Source organism: Notolepis coatsorum, assembly GCF_963971535.1.
Source record: "Notolepis coatsorum genome assembly, chromosome: 8".
Taxonomy (NCBI): Eukaryota; Metazoa; Chordata; class Actinopteri; order Aulopiformes; family Paralepididae; genus Notolepis; species Notolepis coatsorum.
This window is the reverse complement of record NC_140172.1, coordinates 60,132,017-60,152,431: the sequence shown is the minus strand read 5'-3', so window position 1 is coordinate 60,152,431 and position 20,415 is coordinate 60,132,017. Positions and strand designations below refer to the sequence as shown.

General features: G+C 40.5%; 1 protein-coding gene across 2 annotated transcripts in view; it reads left to right on the top strand.

The window, feature by feature from the left end:
- The window catches only part of srrt (serrate RNA effector molecule homolog (Arabidopsis)), a 99,818-nt gene that overhangs the window by 59,338 nt on the left and 20,065 nt on the right, over positions 1–20,415 (top strand). For both annotated transcript variants that reach the window (XM_084320654.1, XM_084320655.1), the window contains exon 15: positions 20,223–20,376. In XM_084320654.1, the coding sequence (XP_084176780.1) occupies positions 20,223–20,376 (154 nt within the window). The remainder of the gene's footprint in view (positions 1–20,222; positions 20,377–20,415) is intronic.

Here is a 20,415-nt window from a genome sequence, read left to right as displayed (position 1 = left end):
ATTTTAGAATACTATAGAATAGAATTTTAGAATACAACTAGAAACACTGTCCTGGCCTGCTTCTAAGTTCAGTGGCCTGACAAAAAAAATTTAAATAAAAAAAAAATAAATAAAAAAAAATGTTTTTTTTTTTTTTTTTTTTTTTTTTTTTTTTAATCATCTCGCGGCCCATCCGTGGCTGCTCGCGGCCCACCTTTGGGTCGCGACCCCGACTTTGGGAACCACTGATCTAACATACAACAGAGCTGTCCGTTGCTCTACCCTAAACGGGGCTGTCTCCGTCGCCCTGGAGCTGTACGTTGCTCTATACCCTACGGGGCTGTTTCCGTCGCCCTGGAGCTATCACGTCGCTCTATACCCTACGGGGCTGTTGCCGTCGCCCTGGAGCTGTCCCGTCGCTCTATACTACACACGGGGCTGTCTACGTCGCCCTGGAGCTGTCCCGTCGCTCTATACCACACGGGGCTGTCTACCGTCGCCCTGGAGCTGTCCCGTCGCTCTATACCACACGGGGCTGTCTACCGTCGCCCTGGAGCTGTCCCGTCGCTCTATACCACACAGTGCTGTCTACCGTCGCCCTGGAGCGGTCCGTTGCTCTATTCTACACTTTGAGTTCCTTTACAAAGTTCTCACATACACCACCGTGTATACACACAAGCAGTTGGTAATTTGAAAAAATTAAACTCCTTGATTAAATTAAACTCTAAATATTCCCCTATGGGTAATGGAAACTCCCCAGCACTACCCCCCCCTCCGCCACTAGGTGGCGACCTACTCCTCCTCCATTTGCCTGTATTATCCCACTGCCCCCCTAGATGGCGGCCAAACTCAGTCTAGAGGATTGTAGCTGACGTGTCACTTCCTGGTTTTTAACTCCTCGTGGCTCTGTGGCCATTTTGTCTGCTCATCCTCGTGGCCTTTTGCGGCCATCTTGTCTCGGTGCAAATGGCTACTCTCTCAAACAAACGGCCGCTGCCCTTCCTTCCAAGGCCTAAAAACACTGCTGTTTTCCTCGCTTTCCTATCCATATCAGGGAACGCTTTCTCAGACTAATACTCTTGCCTGATCGGACATAATACACACTGGTACAATCTCCTTTCGACTTTCCTTCTGTCTTGACGACAGTCCCGCCATAACAATTCCTCTATCTGGTTCAAGCGTTCCCCCCCACTCCTCATCTCGCATTTACACTCCCAAAACCAAAACCGTGCAGCCTGCCCCGTTTGTTTTTCATTCTATCCTGTTGATAACACCCTCGATTTTCAAAACACCATGGCTCTCTGTTCATATTATTTACGGATGCACTATCTGTTCGTTTTTATTTGGCTTAAAAGATCAAAACAACCGTGTGTGCACAATGAACTCACATCTTTCTCAGGAGCGCTGTTTCTCCTACAGCGCTTGTTCGCCTCCTGACCGCTCGAATCGACTCTCTCCCATGGTTGGCTGGCCTCGCTTGCCGGCTTGGCTCGAGTCCATGATGGCTGTTGTTCACTCGTCCCCGCATTGAAAAGTCTTTTTCTGTTGTTCTTATCTCTTGCAAATCCGGCTGTCATCTGCAACCAACTGTTAGATCCAGATCAAACTGGCCAGTATCACGTCTTCGTCTGTTTGGCTCTCCATCCAATTCCTCTGCGTTGTGTCATTTTAATGGTCCTGACGTCTCCGACACTGGCTGATATAATCCTTATCTTTCCCCGTTAGTACTATCCGCAAACCATAATAATTCTCCACCTCCGTAAGAATTCGACACTCCGACAAAGCGTAATACCTTATGAGGAAAAGCGTTGTTTATTTGATAAACAGAAACCTCAGCTCAGATGTTAACAGATTGTATTGTCCTTGAAGAGTCTATTCTAATGATCTTTCGGTGTGTTCAGTCTATCTAATGATCTTTCAGTCCAGTCTATTGTCCCTCTGTCTCTCAGTCCAACAGTGGTCAGGCCTGTTCGTTAGCCAAGACCATCCTCGTGGTAGCCGAAGCTAATGATGATGTGGCATTCTCCCCCCCCCCCCCCCTCTGTGATAAGAGGAGAGAGTCTCTTGGTCCCTTTCCTCCTGTGGGATTCGTTTCTTTGGTCTGCCTCACACCCGGAAACACTGTTCGACTTATAGATCTTCGTCGTAGCAACGACGCCCCACCCCTTTCTGGTTGTCATGTGCCGCGCTGTCATGACAACTGCTAAATAACCTTTACACACATCAAAACGCAGTTACTGTCAACCTCCATCGCGCTCTGCCTCTGTGGCCCCTTATCTTTGTTTTGTCTTCAATCGGAATTCAAAACAAACACCCTCGCTGGCAGTGTGCTTGTGAAACCTCTTCTTCTCCACCGTCAATATCATCCCGTGATGATAATGATATTACCCTCTTAAAGCGTCTCTTTATATCAGTTTTATAAACCAAATATACATTGAAAAAACCACCATTTTCTCTCATAATGAACATCAAGTACAAAATACAAAATGTAAACATGCAGGGTTGTAGCAAGAGCAAATTTACACCAGGAGACAGCAAAACTCTTTCAATAAATAAATAGCCTGCTTAGGGTAAAAGCATGGTGACAATCATGATAAAAACAAGAAACAAGTTACATAAACTAAATCAGATTAAAAATGATCACAGTTCTGGTTTGCCTTAACACTTTGAGCGCGAGAGGTTAATTCCGTATTAGTCCCTTGAATGCCACCATCGCCGCCAATGTTAACGTTAATATCGCCTAATCTATGTTTTAAATTATGGCTGTGTCTAATCTGCCCGTCGCTTATCAAAGAATCACTTTCCAGTCAACATTGGCAAGGCAGATTGGTTTTTTATCGCTTCATTTCCGTTTGATAGCATTTTGAAAATCACCCGTTTTCCGGGGAAAAACAACCCATTCTATGATAATCTCCTTTTACTGGAATATTCCAGAACGTTGTTATTTGTCGGCCTATTTATGAATCATTTTCTAATAAACGCTAGATGATCGATACTGTATTGTACCCATTCTGCAATCTGTTAAATATTGATTGATTGATTGAAAATTTTATTAACAGATTGCAGAATGGGTACAATACAGTACAGCTCAATACACACAATTGTTAACACTTTCAGCGCCCACCAGGGGGTGCCGCAAAACACCCTTGAGTGCCCAGCCCTTAAGGGCTGATTTAGCGATATTTCATGATTTCCGCGGATCGATTTCTATATTCTATATTTTAGCTATGTGGAAATGGTTGGGCTCATTTGACAAAAGACGAGTTGCTGTACAATACGCCAAAAGCCGTTTGTTTATACATGCCTTTGTTCGTTCACAATTCCACGCCAAAAAAGGTAAACAAACGCCGAAATCGAGGCGGATTTCCTGGAAGCGGAGATATGGAGGGTTTTCTGCAGGGAGCTCAAATCATATTTTCTCGTCTGAAAAACATTATTCCAATTGCATAATTTCACACACTGTACACACACCACCTAGTGTTGTTTATCATTCATGAAATGCAATACAGATATTATAATAGGGATATTTTTATCGATTACGTTGTATGCCTATATTTATTTTTATAATTACTGTATATATATCGCTTCAATATCACACAATTACTGCATTCATATCTCAGCATAGCACTACTACATATAGGCATATTCAACGTAAATCAAAATATCTATATAAAAAGCAGCCATTTACCAAAATGTGCACATAAGCTTTACGCATTTCATAAATCATAAACAATAGGTGGTTGTCGTTATTTGCTCATTTCTATATTGTATAATATATATACAATATAGAAATATATATATGCAATATAGAAATTTGCAGAAACTACCTAAATTACGATTTACCCTAACGACTACAACAAAATTTTTGACAAGCTTTTTGCAAACTTTTTTGACCGTATACAATATATAACCCATACTCAGCTGTTTGTGATGAATTTACCTGCGTATCATGGTGTAGTCGTCCGACAGGTATTCTGACACCTGTAACCCCCCCCCCCCTTTCCCATGCTGCTATGATGTCTGAATTTCCCCAAGGGGATCAATAAAGGAATATCTTATCTTATTACTGTATATATATCGCTTCAATATCACACAATTACTGCATACATATCTCAGTATAGCACTACTACATATAGGCATATTCAACGTAAATCAAAATATCTATATAAAAAGCAGCCATTTACCAAAATGTGCATATAAGCTTTACGCATTTCATAAATCATAAACAATAGGTGGTTGTCGTTATTTGCTCATTTCTATATTGTATAATTGCATATATATATATGCAATGTATACAATATAGAAATATATATATGCAATATAGAAATTAGCAGAAACTACCTAAATTACGATTTTACCCTAACAACTACAACAACAACATTTTTGACAACCTTTTTGCAAACTTTTTTGACAGTATACAATATATAACCCATACTCAGCTATTTGTGATGAATTTACCTGCGTATCATGGTGTAGTCGTCCGACAGGTATTCTGACACCTGTAACCCCCCCCCCCTTTCCCATGCTGCTATGATGCCTGAATTTCCCCAAGGGGATCAATAAAGGAATATCTTATCTTATTTTTGCATTGCATTATAATGTATTCTGTATATTCTAATCTAAGACACACAAGTTATAAAAAGCATTTCATTATAATAAACACTTGACACTTGATGAAGTGGAAGAATTGTCTTTACTTCAGATAAAACATCATTGAGTTTGTGCCTCATAACACACATGTAAAGAACATTCGTTTTGACCTGAAAAAAAATAAAAAAAAAAAATATATATATATATATACACAATATATAAATTAGCAAAAACGACATACAATATATAACCATTCATGTACCATTAGCTTGTGTGCATTACATTTAGCAAGTGCACCATGTGTTCAACCCATACTCGGCACACATGCTATAAAAAAGCATTGCATAATAATGTATTCTGTATGAAGTGGAAAAGATATCTTCACTTCAGATAAAGCACCATTGGGTGTGTGCATCAGCACACGTAAAGTGCATTCGTTTTGACCTAGCGCAATGGCAGATAACCATTGAATGTGTGCATTTAGAACATTCACAGTAAATGTATTCATATATTCAAGTGCATTCATTTCGACCTGGCAAAATGGCCGATGCACATATTTACATGTAAAGTATGTTAGTTTTGACCTGACAAAATGGTAGATAACCTTCAGTTTGTGCATTTAGAACATTCACCCTAAATTTATTCATATATTCAAGTGCATTAGTTTTGACCTGGCAAAATGGCCGATGCACATATTTACATGTAAAGTATGTTAGTTTTGACCTAACAAAATGGCAGATAATGTGCATTTATAACATTCACAGTAAATGTATTCATTTCAAGTGCATTAGTTTTGACCTGGCAAAATGGCCGATGCACATATTTACATGTAAAGTATGTTAGTTTCGACCTGGCAAAATGGCCGATAACCATTGTGTTTGTGCATCAGAACACATATGTACATGTAAAGTGTGTTAGTTAGTAAAGTGAGCCATATGTACTCTGTGAAAATGATCAGCAGCTAACACCAGGACACTGATGAACGGCATTGACAAGCGAGACCAACATTGCTACTCTGAAAGTGGACCAAGAATAAATAGTGTTTCAAATAATATCCATGCCAACACCTTTGTTCTGTACAACCAGTAATACCTATATTGTGAAATACTTACACTATTTACAAGACACTATACAATAGGGCTGCAACTAACGATTATTTTGGTAATCGACTAATCTGTCTTATTTTTTCGATTAGTCGACTAATCTAACGATTATTTTTGTCATTCGATTAGTCAACTAATCTAACGATTCTTTTTGTCACACCCTCAATCTCTGCTTCCTGTGGGCATGGCTCCTTCTCCAATGCATGTTTTACCTCACATGCTCAAGTCTGCACACCTGTGAATGTCACCCTGTTGTCCAATCCCTCTGCCTTAACACTTTAACTGCCACACACGAGATATCTCTGGTTTATTAATATGTGGTTGAAAGCCACTCACGAGATTTCTCGGATTTTTTTTTTATTTTTAATTTTTTTTAGCGATCTGAAATCATATTGCATCACACGAGCCTACCCGAGTATACCTGAGCACCGCCGGGGTCATATGTGGAAAAAGGCGCCCCCTATCGTCTCCCAGATGACATAAGGGATTTTGGAATGGACTCAATGAAAATGGATGGGGAAAGAAATCCGGTACTCCACATTTTCCAGTCCACTGATCCAGCCGGGGTTATCACAGTTCATTCTGGAGCCTCTGAGACCCGCGGAATCATGTACTGCACTGTACACACGGTGGATCTATACACTTATCGATTTTTTCGAATGGTGATCAGGAATTGGAATATACCAGTTGGATACCATCTGATGTCAGGTAAGGAATCTATGTTATCAGTGTTAGGATAATCAGACTAATTTTGATGAAGTTATAAGCTGTTTTGTGAAATGGGCTCTTTCGGTTTCACTGTAAAAGTCGAGAGGAAATCAACGCGGCGATTATCCGTGCGCGGCCCGAATGTGCTTGCGTGCACGTATAATATTGATCATCTAGCGTTTATTTGAAAACGATTCATAAATAGGCCGAATAATATCAACGTTGTGGAATATTCCAGTAAAAGACGATTTTCATAGAATGGTCCAGAATTAACTGTTTTTTTTATCTCAAAACGGGTGCTTTTCTAAATGCTCTAGAACGGAAATGAAGCCATAAAAAACCAATCTGCCTTGACAGCACTGACTGGAAAATAGTCTTTGATAAGCGACGGGCAGATTAGACACATAGCCATAATTTAAAACATAGATTAGGTGATATTAACGTTAACACTTTGGCTGCCAGGAAACGTGTTTACATGTCATTGCCGGCCATGCTCAAGTTGCCGGAGGACGCTTTACAGCGTCCTTATATCAATATTTCAAAAATCTGCGATCGGATTCATATGTCCCCTCCGCTGGCCTGAGATCCACCAGGAGGACCCACTGAGCTCTCTGGCGGTTCAGGAGCGCCATCTGGTGGCCGATCGGCGCAATCGCTTAACAGGAAGCGCCATAGAGGTTGTGCTGGACGTCCGTATTACTTCCGGGCACTCGCTATAGGTCCCGGCATTCTAGCTCGTCACAATACACAGTGATCGATTGCCAATAACTCGATAAACAACATGATTTGGACATATATACCATTATACAAGCTGGAGATGGACCGGGTAAATCTACATCCCATAATGATAAGATTTCTACTCTACGATGATCGCCCAACGGCGCGCGGAGACTGGGGTGAGTTTTAGCGTGTAACGTTACCGTCTTCGATACTAACTGCTATTATCAACATTTGACCCACATTAGATGATTGGTATAACGCTGCCCACGGAATTATAAACGCCCATCCGGTCAACATCAGATGACGTGTAGTAACTTCTAGAAGTACGTCTAGTTGGAATTTTTTATATCGCGCTGATTGCCATCAAACTGTATTTCATCATCAATATAATGCATTTGGGGCTATATATCACGTTCTGGAGAAAGCTGCAGAAAGAGATGAAAACATACTTATACATTAGACCATACTTTACTATGCATATGTGAATGAAAAAGTTTAATGTTGCTACACAATGAACAATACATATAGGACTTTGAATGGGCCCTAATAATGGCAATGTAGCAATAGAATTTAAAAAGTTATAGCCCTGCAAAGAAGGGGAATTTCTCCATAGACAAATAGAGCTGGCAACCTATGGTATATCATGAATTTAGCCTTAGGCAATCAAAGTGTTAACATTGAAGTGGATGGTGGCATCAAGGGGGTAAAAAGGAAAACCCGGCGTGGCACTCAAAGTGTTAACAGTAACTTAACATAACATGAAATTGTACATAGCAAATTAAAATAATGACTCATGAAACATTTTAATTTGGATCTTAAGCTACTTTCAATCAAAATGTATTTGAACAATACAACAATCACTCATAACAAGATAAATAAATTAAATAATACAAATTAAAGTGGAAGTGTTTAAATAACAAAAAAAAATATATAGCAGACTTCTTAGCTTAACATCCCAGGGAACTAATGGGATAACTGGGGATGTTGTTTGCTCCTGACAAGAGTCTCAAAGTCTGGGGTGATGGTAGACAAAGCAACTCTGAGGTCGTGCTCAATGTCCAATCTGTTCCTCTGCTTTGTTTTCAGCTGGACCAGAGCTGAGAAGCCACTTTCACAAAGATAGATAGTGCAAAAAAAAAAAAAAAATTGATGTCGTCGATTATGTTGACTAATCGTTGCAGCCCTATACTACTACAATATACTGCACACCCTCAAGACTCCTATTCTCTGCATTGTCTGGCCGCCTCAGACAAACATTGTTACTCAGCTGATAGAGTTGTGCCCTTCCTGATGACTTGTCGTACAGAACTTGTAAGTCACTTTGGATAAAAGCGTCAGCTAAATGACTAAATGTATACACTCATATCATAACACATACTACGGGGAAGTACGCATCCATCCATATATATATATATATATTAGAGGTGGGCATAGATTAATTTTTTTAATCTAGATTAATCTATCTGCAATCCTGGATTTAATCTAGATTAATCTAGATTACAATGGCTCAAAAAAAGAAAAAAAAAAAAATGCCGAAGGCATTCAAAATATGTGTGTTCTACCCAAATAATGACCAGAAGTAAGTCCTTACTTTTTCTTTCCTCCTTATGTTTCTCAGGCCAGGTGGCCCATTACACCATGAGCCCATCTCCCGTTTCCAAAATGCATTACAGACTGTTTGAAAAAGCTGTTTTGCTATGATAATTGGTAATGAAATTTCAAAATAATGTTCAATAAGATGTACTTGTGTTTAATAAGTTGTTTTATTCAGAAGTTAACACAAATAAATAATATTACCAGTACAGTACAGTATCTAGCACACTCTCAGGAGCAAAACAGAAAGAATCATTTCAAACTTGAACTATGTGACATGGCTTGAATCAACTGCTCCAGTGGAGTTGCTCAGTGGCCAATGGTGTCAACTGTGGTTGTACTGGGCAGCTCCCAGGTGTGAATGGAACTGTGTGAATGTGAAGCAGGGCATTCCTGAAAGAGGAGCATCTGTGCTCAGCGAACCTACCCTGGGTAAATAAAGGTAATTTTTTTCTTTTTTTTCTTTTTTAAGATTAATGCGTTAATTATATTATCGCGCGATACTAGTATAGCGTTAACGCAGCACGTTAACGCCGTTACCGGCCCAGCTCTAATATATATATATATATATATATATATATATATATATATATATATATAATATATATATATATTTCATGGAGAGTGTTTCAACTCTTAGCACACAAAGAGAGATTATGCTAGAGATAATGCTCAGCTAGCATACTCTTTATTTGTGTGGTAGAGTGTGAAACACTCTTGATGTAGGGGGACTCCACACTTTGAGCAGTATGATCTGGTTTCCCGCCTAGTGCCTTTTTGCTTACATAACCGGCACTCTCTCGTGGGATGCTTCTTCTTTGGGGTGGGTGCGTACTTCAGCATAGTATGTGATTTTATGTTGCCATCCAACCTGCACTGCGGATCTCGCCTTGGGGCCCTGGGATCACACTCCCTCCCACCCCCCACCTGCATCTGCCTCATCTTCCTCACATGCGGCACCTGCCTCACCTGAGTCACCGGCCACTTTCTGACCTGCATCTGCCTCATCACACAAGTCAGCGATTACACCGATTTGGAACTTCATGAGTGTCTTGCAGGGTCCTGTTGGCTGTCTGGCTCTGTACAGAACATAGGCATTGGCCATGGCTATTTGAATCAAATAGACTACGAACTTCTTGGTCCACTTTGCAGTAGGGATGGGAATTGATAGGATTTTATCGATACGATTCCATTATCGATTCTGCTTATCGATTCGATTCTTTATCGATTCTCTTATCGATACCTGATCAATTTATAATTTAAATAAATAAATTGGAAATGCAACAGAACTAAGCTGGTTAGAATAACAACATGCAACTTGACATTTCTGATTGTCATTTATTGTTGAGCCCCCATGTCAGGGGCGACAGTGGCTCGGGAGGTAGAGCAGTCGTCTGGCAATCCGGAGGTTCCCGGTTCGATTCCCGCTCCTCCCGGGCAGCGTGTCGATGTGTCCTTGAGCAAGACACTTAACCCCTAACTGCTCCCGATGAGCAGGTTGGCACCTTGCATGGTTGCCTGCGCCGTCGTTGTGTGAATGTGTGAGTGATTGGGTAAAATGTAAGGAACAAATTGTAAAGCGCTTTGGATAAAAGCGCTATATAAAAAAGCAGCCATTTACCATGTCAGAAAAATACAAAAACTGTAAAAAAATAAAACATTAACTATAGCCTACACTTAAATAAAATAATGTATTTGAGATTCTCTTAAAATGTATTTATTTTTTTATTCTTAAACTAATTTAATCTATTGAATAACAGTCGTTATTCCTCTGACTTCTGTCTCACACACACACACACACACACACACAGACACACAGAGCTCCCTCCCCGGGCCCCTGTCCTGTAGGTATTGGCTTGTGTTGCTACACGGACACATTTGTATGTTGCACCATGGTACTTCCTGTCTGACGGACTCAGAGTAGAGACTTAGTAAATAAACAATCCGGCTCTTATTATATGTGAACTAAAGAGTACAAGGTTTACACAACAGTCCCCACCTGCTGTTTTATTGTATTTGTACCTGTACTATCCGCTGTCAGCTGTTTATCTCTTTGTGAGCTTGATTAAATAGCGTTAGCTCACGTTAGCTAGCGATAGCTCCGCGGCTAATTTTAGCTCACCCTAAACTAAATCAATGACTATGTTCTAAAGCATTCAAGTAGTTTTCACTGCACATAGAAGTAGCCAAACAGCGGGAGCATATTACCAAAACCCAGGCAATTTCGAGCCCTTAATGAATCAAATAGAGTCTGCCATGGCTACATGCTAACGCTAACATTATTACGCAACTAGGAAAAACCTGGCAGCGATAAGGGAATCGAAAGTCACGGGAGCCACAAGGTTCCAGGCATCGGCCAATTAGGAACCGGTTCCCAACCGGAACCGGTTTTCGATTCCCATCCCTACTTTGCAGTCTTCCTAATGAAAGGATAGTACGTGATATGTTGATCTAATTTGTCCACGCCGTTCATCGACAAATTATATGCAAGCACGCAGTCCGGCTTCATTACCGTTACCTTCTCACTTGCACCTTTCTGCCAGACGCGTGTTTCCATTAGAGTGCCCTGGTGAAAGCTGCTGATCATTTTGACAATCCTCTTGTCTCTCCAGGCGAGAACCATGACCCGTTTGTTGTGCAGGGCCATGGTCTCGCCCACCGACAGGTCAGCATTGGTTACCAGCTTTACCTGCTCCGGTTCTCCACGGTGCTTCCTCAAGGTACCGCAGACGTGGGTCCTCAACTGTAGGAGTATGTCAGACAGGGCCACCGAATTATATAAATTATCCATATATAAATGGTAGCCGAAATATGCCAAACGTCCTAGGAGCCCAATGACCGTGTCCTTGAGGCAGGGTTAGAAATTAACATTTTTTTTCAAGGGCTTTTTTTGCCCCCCTTAATTGATTTTCGGGGGCTTTTTTTTGTATTTCGGGGGCACAACATTTTTATAATGAAAATTAACATAAAGATTATAAAACATTGTTGACACTTTTTTTTACAGTCTTCGTCCCTATGTTTGATAACGTAATGTTAATGTCTCCATATATAGGGCTCTACGCTAACCTTTTTCCCAAGGAGCACATGTGCTCCTAAATAAAATGTTAATAAATAAAATCTAAATACAAATTTAGGAGCACACAGAAATTTAGGAGCACAGTGACAATTGTTCAAGTAACACACACACACACACACACGATGTGTGACATCATGGCTTGGTTTCATGTTTTGAGGTACCTTCAATTATCTGTAAATAATACATACATACTCTTATCTAAATAGATTAAATATTATTGTCCCTGAGGGCAAGTTGTGTTGTTGTCTTGATATATCTACAAATAGCAGACGAATAACCGGTTGCCTCTGGATCAATGAATGTCTAATATTGAATAATATTATTAGATTTTTAACATCCCTAATTCCAACAGTCAAGAGGCTTGTTTCAAATTGATGAAAAACCCCACACACGCAACGTTTGTGAGTATAGGCTCTGGCCAGATCGATCAATGAAATACGTTGCGCGCTCAGCGCTGTGGAATGAAGGAAATGCGCATCGGGATCGGATTTGGATGTTACAAATTGGAGTTGTGTTACAAATGGAACGGTCTTTCCCCGCCGAACACAAGTTACTTAACGTTACACAGGTCGCGCTATGCAGATGCTTAGCTTGCTAACGTTAAGATAGCAGTGTAATGCTTGATGAGAGCAGAGCGCTCTGTCTGTGTTCGCAGCACCTCTCAAGTGCCTGGAAGCATCTCCCTGTAACACGCAGCGGGCCCCGCCTCCCTCCTCCTTGGAACAAACATTCCACCCAAAAACTGAATTTCAGTCCAGTTTCAATCTGAACTATTAACAGCGGAGCTGTTTTGTAATCTTCACAATCACTCGTCTGTCTCGCACACTGCAAGTAATTGATTTTTCCGGTTCGCACACACACATATTATTAGGGGCAAATACGAAGAAATGCTCGCACTGTAGAGCATATATATAATTATATATATAATTAGTAAACTGTCGGGGGCTTTTTTTGCCCCCCTTAACTGATTATCGAGGGCATTTGGTCAATTTTCGAGGGCATTTTGCCCCAAGCCCCCGTTAATTTCGAACCCTGCCTTGAGGTGTGCCGAGTCCCCACAATATGGCTGCAGTGCAAAGCAGTAACCAGTGCGAGAATCACAGAGCACATATGACTTGATACCATATTTGGTGGGCTTCAGGGGGCTGTAAACTCTGAACTGTAGGCGTCCACGCCAGGCCAGCATCCCCTCATCTATGCTAATATTCTGGCTGGGCTGATATAGCTCCTGGAATCGGTTCACGAGGTAGTCTAGGACTGGGCGCACTTTGTAAAGTTTGTCAGCAATGTCTATAGTCTGGTTGTCACTAAAAAGTAGGAACCTCCAAATTAGCTGATATCTGTTGCGTGACATGGTGTTTGAAAAAAATGGCGGCAATAGAAATATTTGACAGTTGACCAGTACATATACAGTTGTGGCTTGTGATCGATCCCCATCAGGAAGAGTATTCCCAAGAACTTCCATAGCTCTGCAACGGTGACAGGCTTCCACCTTCGTAGCCTGTTACTCACCCGGTCGGGATCAATGAGAGTCATTGTTTGTTGGGTGTACAAGTTAGTTTGCTGTACAATGTTACCCATGAGTTCGTCGGTGAGGTACAGACGCAGAAAGGCAAGGGGGCTGTCTGATGTGATGGTGGCCGCATCTTGGAGTGGTCCTGGCTCTGCATCGAAGGTAATTTCTGTTGGCACGAAATTGCCAGAGATCCACTCATCATGGCTCCCACGAGGAGCTCTGCTTTTAGAAACGTGTGTGAGTGAATGAGTCGGTGTGAGATAGTGATGCATAACTTTACCCCTCTGCTTAGAAGGGACATCTTCATCATCCTCATCCTCCTCTGCCTCAGAAGCTGGGCCTCTCTCTGAAATAACAAGGAACGGTCAGCTTTGTCACAATGCATTTACAGTTATATCCTACATACAATGTAGGATGGTTACACACTATATATAGAAACATTACACATACCTAACGTTTGCGGAGTACAAGGCCTTGTCGCCGTCCTCGCAGCCACATCAATATCGGAGTCGTTGTCGGATTCCATATCAGCCTTAGCACCTTCATCAACAGTCTGTGTCGGAATCTGCAATAAAAAAAGTCAAGTCAGATTTTTGAGAGAGAGAGAGAGACCCATCCCCCATGCTACTTACAAAATAGAACACAATGTACTTGTGGCTTACCTGAAAATCTCCTATTATGTGGCCAAATTCCATCTTGGGCCCTGCCTGATCTGCCTTAAATAAAAAATTACCGTTAGTTGCGTTTGAGCCAGCATCCATGGCATCAAGATGGCCATGCCATCTACAAACATTCGCTCATACATTCGCGTTACATTACATTGACATACAATGAATGTGCGGGCCACTATACAATAGCAATGTGCGGGCCAAAAGCATACTCTACACATGCCCAATATACATGATCCAAAAGCATACATGCCTATATTAGCTTAAACGGATCTACAAACATTCTCTCATACATTCGCGTTACATTACATCGACATACAATGAATGTGCGGGCCACTATACAATAGCATTGTGCGGGCCAAAAGCATACACGCTACACATGCCCAATATACATGATCCAAAAGCATACATGCCTATATTAGCTTGAAAACGGATCTACAAACATTCGCTCATACGTTCGCGTTACATTACATTGACATACAATGAATGTGCGAGCCACTATACAATAGCAATGTGCGGGCCAAAAGCATACACGCTACACATGCCTATATTCACGTTGCAGTATATACCCCGAGTTACAGGCCCAATATACAATAGCCACATAATATGCATACGCTACACATGCCTAGATTAGCTTGAAATGGATCTACAAACATTTGCTCATACGAGTTCTAACGGCATACCTCACGTATAAAGTATAATAATTACACTAGCAAACACTAATGCGTTCAGACTAAACACACGTGGAAACATTTATTGAATAGAAATTATGATATTACCTGGAGTCCACTCGTCATGATCATCCACATCAACGTCGGACTCATCCGAGCTGTGCGACGATAGGTGCTGGGTCTTAGCGATCCGCTTCCTCGTGGCCCTGACCGGAGGCGGAGAACTGCTAGGCCCGGCGGCCACCGGCGCCGGAGGCTCACGGCTGGGGCCAGCGGCAGCTACCGGAGCCTGGACGAACGGCAGTGTGGTCTGCAGATATCTGTCCGGCAGTTTGCCTTTCTTGGTCTCATCGTCGTGAATACCTACTCTCAAACTAGTACTATAAAAAAAGACTATAAAAAACCTAACTAGTGCTACTATCTAACACAACTAAGCACTTGTCTAAAAGTGCTGTACTGCTAACAGTACTGCAACTAATATTACCTGGACTACAAATAAAACAATTATTACAAATAAAAAAAAATATATTATCACTACTACTAATGAAATACTATCAATACTATCAATGGTCAAAATCAAATCAAAACGCTAATCTCTATCTATCTCTCTCTCTCTATCTATCTCTTTCTCTCTCTCTCAATAATAATAAACCAACTGTATTCACAAATATCCGAAGACGCTCTGAGGACTCGCTGCGTGTGATCAGGTTAAATACCAGGTGGGCAGGCCGTGATCTTTACTATCGACCAATCATAGCAGAGATCTATTAGCCTTAGAATAATGCAGGTAGGCTGCTAACATTATACATGTGTTACAAACATAGCGATAGACTGCCACCTAGCGGATTCGAGCGAAATTGCATGTCTAGACGTTCAAAAACGTGGTAGCAAGATGGCCATGGGTCTCTAGTTCCTGAAAAGCGAATAAAAAAAAGAGAAAAAACGAATATTCTCGTGATGGGCATTCAACCCGCGGCGGGCTGATAACCCGAGAATATTCGTGATGGGCATTCAAAGTGTTAACACTTTGGTTGCCTTGGGTTAAATTAATGATATACCATAGATTGCCAGCGCTATTTGTCTATGGAGAAAGTCCCCTTCTTTGCAGGGCTATAACTTTTTAAATTCTATTGCTACATTGCCATTATTAGGGCCCATTCAAAGTCCTATATGTATTGTTCATTGTGTAGCAACGTTAAACTTTTTCATTCACATATTCATAGTAAAGTATGGTCTAATGTATAAGTATGTTTTCATCTCTTTCTGCAACTTTCTCCAGAACGTGATATATAGCCCCAAATGCATTATATTGATGATGAAATACAGTTTGATGGCAATCAGCGCGATATAAAAAATTCCAACTAGACGTACTTCTAGAAGTTACTACACGTCATCTGATGTTGACCGGATGGGCGAGGGGGCGTTTATAATTCCGTGGGCAGCGTTATACCAATCATCTAATGTGGGTCAAATGTTGATAAAAGCAGTTAGTATCGAAGATGGTAACGTTACACGCTGAAACTCACCCCAGTCTCCGCGCGCCGTTGGGCGATCATCGTCGAGTAGAAATTTTATCATTATGGGATATATTATTACCCGGTCCATCTCCAGCTTGTATAATGGTATATACGTCCAAATCATGTTGTTTATCGAGTTATTGGCAATCGATCGCTATGTAGAGTGACGAGCTAGAATGCCGGAACCTATCCCGAGTGGCCGGAAGCAATACGGACATCTAGCACAACCTCCACTGTGCTTCCTGTTAAGCGGTTGCGCGATCGGCCACCAGATGGCGCTCCTGAACCGCCAGAGAGCTCAGTGGGTCCTGCTGGTGGTTCTCAGGCCAGCGGAGGGACATTATGGATCAGATCGCAGATTTTTGAAATATTGATACAAAGACGACGTACAGCGTCCCCCGGCAACTTTAGCATCGCCAGCAAAGACGTTGTAAATCGTTTTTAGGCAGTCAAAGTGTTAAGGGGATGCAGACAAGAGAAATACTTTCGTCTTGTTTACATCAGGGTCCCCCATTTTCAATTCATAACATATATGACACACATGACATACAGATAGACAATACTGCTACATCTATACATTTATGACATACCAGATTTACAAATACAGTATTGTTTGTGATACAAAAATAGTCTAAAAAAGAGTATATACATTTGACGAAGAAACTGTACATTGGAGGAGGTTGGGTAGGTGGGGTGGGGGGACTGTACATTGGAGGTGGTTGGGGGGGGGGGGGGGTAACTGTACTATGGATTATCAACGAAACCTTACTTGGTCCCAAGAAGAGGCTCTCGTGTATTAAATAAAGGGGTGCTAGCTCGCCAATCAGAAGCTAGCCACAAGACTTGCATTCATGCTCTCCAGCACACAGCCTCCTTGCCTGGCACAACAACCACAACAGTAGGGTCTATAGTCACAGTCAGGACAGTAGGCTCTACAATAGGCTCCCTTAAAACGCTAACGCTATTAAAAAAAGAATACAGTGGAGGTTAAAATAAGAATATGATTTGGCCTGAAAAAAGTTCAGTCAGGAGATTTTTTTTTGCTTTAATCCCTGCACATACAAACAAATATATGTAGTACAAATATACATTTATTTTTGAAAAAAATAATAAACTCTTGTTACTGGAAATATTGTCACTATGCTCCTAAATATTTTTGGGTGCTCCTAAATTTCTTTGTGTGCTCTTAATTTTTTTCATTTAGGAGCATGTGTGCTCCTTGGGAAAAAGGTTAGCGTAGAGCCCTGAGTCATATCCCGTTCCCAGCGTGGCGGTCAATGAGTTAAGAGATGGTGAAAGTTAATTCAATTGATCAGTGAAACATTTTATGTTCAGAGGATGACCTACAGCAGCGTTTAGAAATGGCAAGGAAAGAAATGGACAAATAAAAAGGTTGGTTCAACACAAAAAAATTATCACTCAATTTGAGAAAAAATGTATACTTCATGATATTTGGAAATTGTCAAATAAACACATACACATATCCTCAACTGGAAATTTATGAGGTAAAAAATTTAGAGTATATACAAACAAGTTTCTAGGGTTTTTAATAGACTACAAACTGCTGGAAACACCACATACAATATTTGTGTTCAAACTTAGTGAGAAGTATTTGTATACTGGATCAGAAAACTATATACATTGTATTGCACACTCTTGTACCATATCTATCATATTGTGTTGAAACTTGGGGAGATACTTATAAAAGCAACTTACAAAAGATATGCTCACTGCAAAAAAGTAGTCTGTAAAGCAGTGGTCACCAACCCGTCGATCTTGATCGACTGGTCGATCTTTGAGACCTTCCCTGTAGATCTTTCCCTGAAAAAAAAATTTAAATTTTTTTTTATTTTTTTTTATCTTTCCCTGAGAGTCCACATTACAGTTCTACTTTTGTTTTGATGTGAAAAGTGATGCTGCATAAGATTACTGCACTTAGCACTGGCTGAGAAAGTACATATTACAGTTCTACTTTGACAAACATATTACAATTAGCATTTTCTAATGTTAATAATATGAGAGTCCACATTACAGTTCTAATTTTGTTTTGATGTGAGAAGTGATGCTGCATAAGAGGACTGCACTTAGCACTGACTGAGAAAGTACACATTACAGTTCTACTTTATAAAATGCTAATTGTAAATATGTTTGGCAATGTTAATTAATAGGAGAAGGTCCACATTACAGTTCTACGTTTGTTTTGATGTGAAAAGTGATGCTGCATAAGAGGACTGCACTTAGCACTGACTGAGAAAGTACATATTACAGTTCTACTTTATAAAATGCTAATTGTAAATATGTTTGGCAATGTTAATTAATAGGAGAAGGTCCACATTACAGTTCTACTTTTGTTTTGATGTGAAAAGTGATGCTGCATAAGATGACTGCACTTAGCACTGACTGAGAAAGTACACATTACAGTTCTACTTTATAAAATGCTAATTGTAAATATGTTTGGCAATGTTAATTAATAGGAGAAGGTCCACATTACAGTTCTACGTTTGTTTTGATGTGAAAAGTGATGCTGCATAAGAGGACTGCACTTAGCACTGACTGAGAAAGTACATATTACAGTTCTACTTTATAAAATGCTAATTGTAAATATGTTTGGCAATGTTAATTAATAGGAGAAGGTCCACATTACAGTTCTACTTTTGTTTTGATGTGAAAAGTGATGCTGCATAAGATGACTGCACTTAGCACTGACTGAGAAAGTACACATTACAGTTCTACTTTATAAAATGCTAATTGTAAATATGTTTGTCAATGTTAATATGAGAAAGTCCACATTACAGTTCTACTTTTGTTTTGATGTGAAAAGTGATGCTGCATAAGATGACTGCACTTAGCACTGACTGAGAAAGTACACATTACAGTTCTACTTTATAAAATGCTAATTGTAAATATGTTTGTCAATGTTAATAATATGAGAAAGTCGGTAGATAGGTAGATTTTGCCTTCAAGTGATCTTGGGCTTAAAAAGGTTGGTGACCACTGCTGTAAAGAGTCAAACATTGAAATGCATGAACTTAACTCATTGACTGCCAGCTATTAGCCTTGGCCCTGTGGTAGCACTGCCACGCTTTAAAAGATAGGAGTGAGTCACCTTGTTTGTAGAACTATAACTATATTCTATATTATAGCTATGGATACAATACTATGGCCCATTTGACATCAAGTATCTATCGTTCAATATGTGAAAAAGAAATAATTTTTTCATCCATACATTCCCGTTTTATACCGAGGGAAGCCGGTGGGTGGTAATCTGGTCGTTGTAAACAGCGACTCCTACATGCACATGGCTTTTGTGTTGACATGCATCTATGCACTTGGCTATTTAACGGAATCAACAATCAGTTGAATATATGGCTGTTATAATGTCTTAGCTTCTGTGTGTAAGGAACATCCCATAGCGGCATAGGGCGCATCACCAACCCGCGCACATGAACGTATAATAATGGGCTACGCATTTTACGTCTAATTAATAAGACGGAGAGATGCACTTTCAATTTTGACGGAGAGGGGAGAATCTCCTGATTCGGATACAAAAGCGAGTCTTTATCCAAACTGTTCCAAAGATATTTAATGTTTTGCAAAACATGTGTTGGCTGCCCTGGACTCTCAATTTGGAGGTTCCTCTCCTATCGGCTGCCCTGTTACCAACAAGGTCTGCCCTACATTTTCAAAAGCCTAGAGAAAGCTTGTCTTACCGTGAGCTATGATCCATAATACAGAAGTCTGTGTGAAAAGGGCTACTGGCGGATGGCGGCTAATCCAGTGGGGGAGTGGTTAGGGGTGTACTTAAGAGCTATTGTTCACACCTAGTACCTGACTGCCAAGGTGTTAAAAATGCAGGTACTGTACAAGGTGTCTTGTCTCTGCTCTGAGACTAGAGGTTTAACAAGATTATTAAAGCATATCTTCAAATATTTTCAAAAAGTCAAAAAAATTACTGAGGGTGACATGGGCCACAAACTGCTGGACACAGTCACATATATGTATATCTATTTTTTAAATAACACTGTCTCAATTAAAGAATAAAAGGGACATGTTAAAAGTTGTTGTCTTTCTTTTCCTTCAGGTGTTGGACCGTCTCCTTCTGTATCTGCGTGTTGTCCATTCCATCGACTACTACAACACCTGTGAATACTCCAGTGAGGATGAGATGCCCAATCGCTGTGAGATGATGCACGTCCGTGGCCCCATCCCTCCCAATCGCATCACGCACAGAGAAGGTCCCATTTTACTTTCATTATATTTATTTATTGTATACC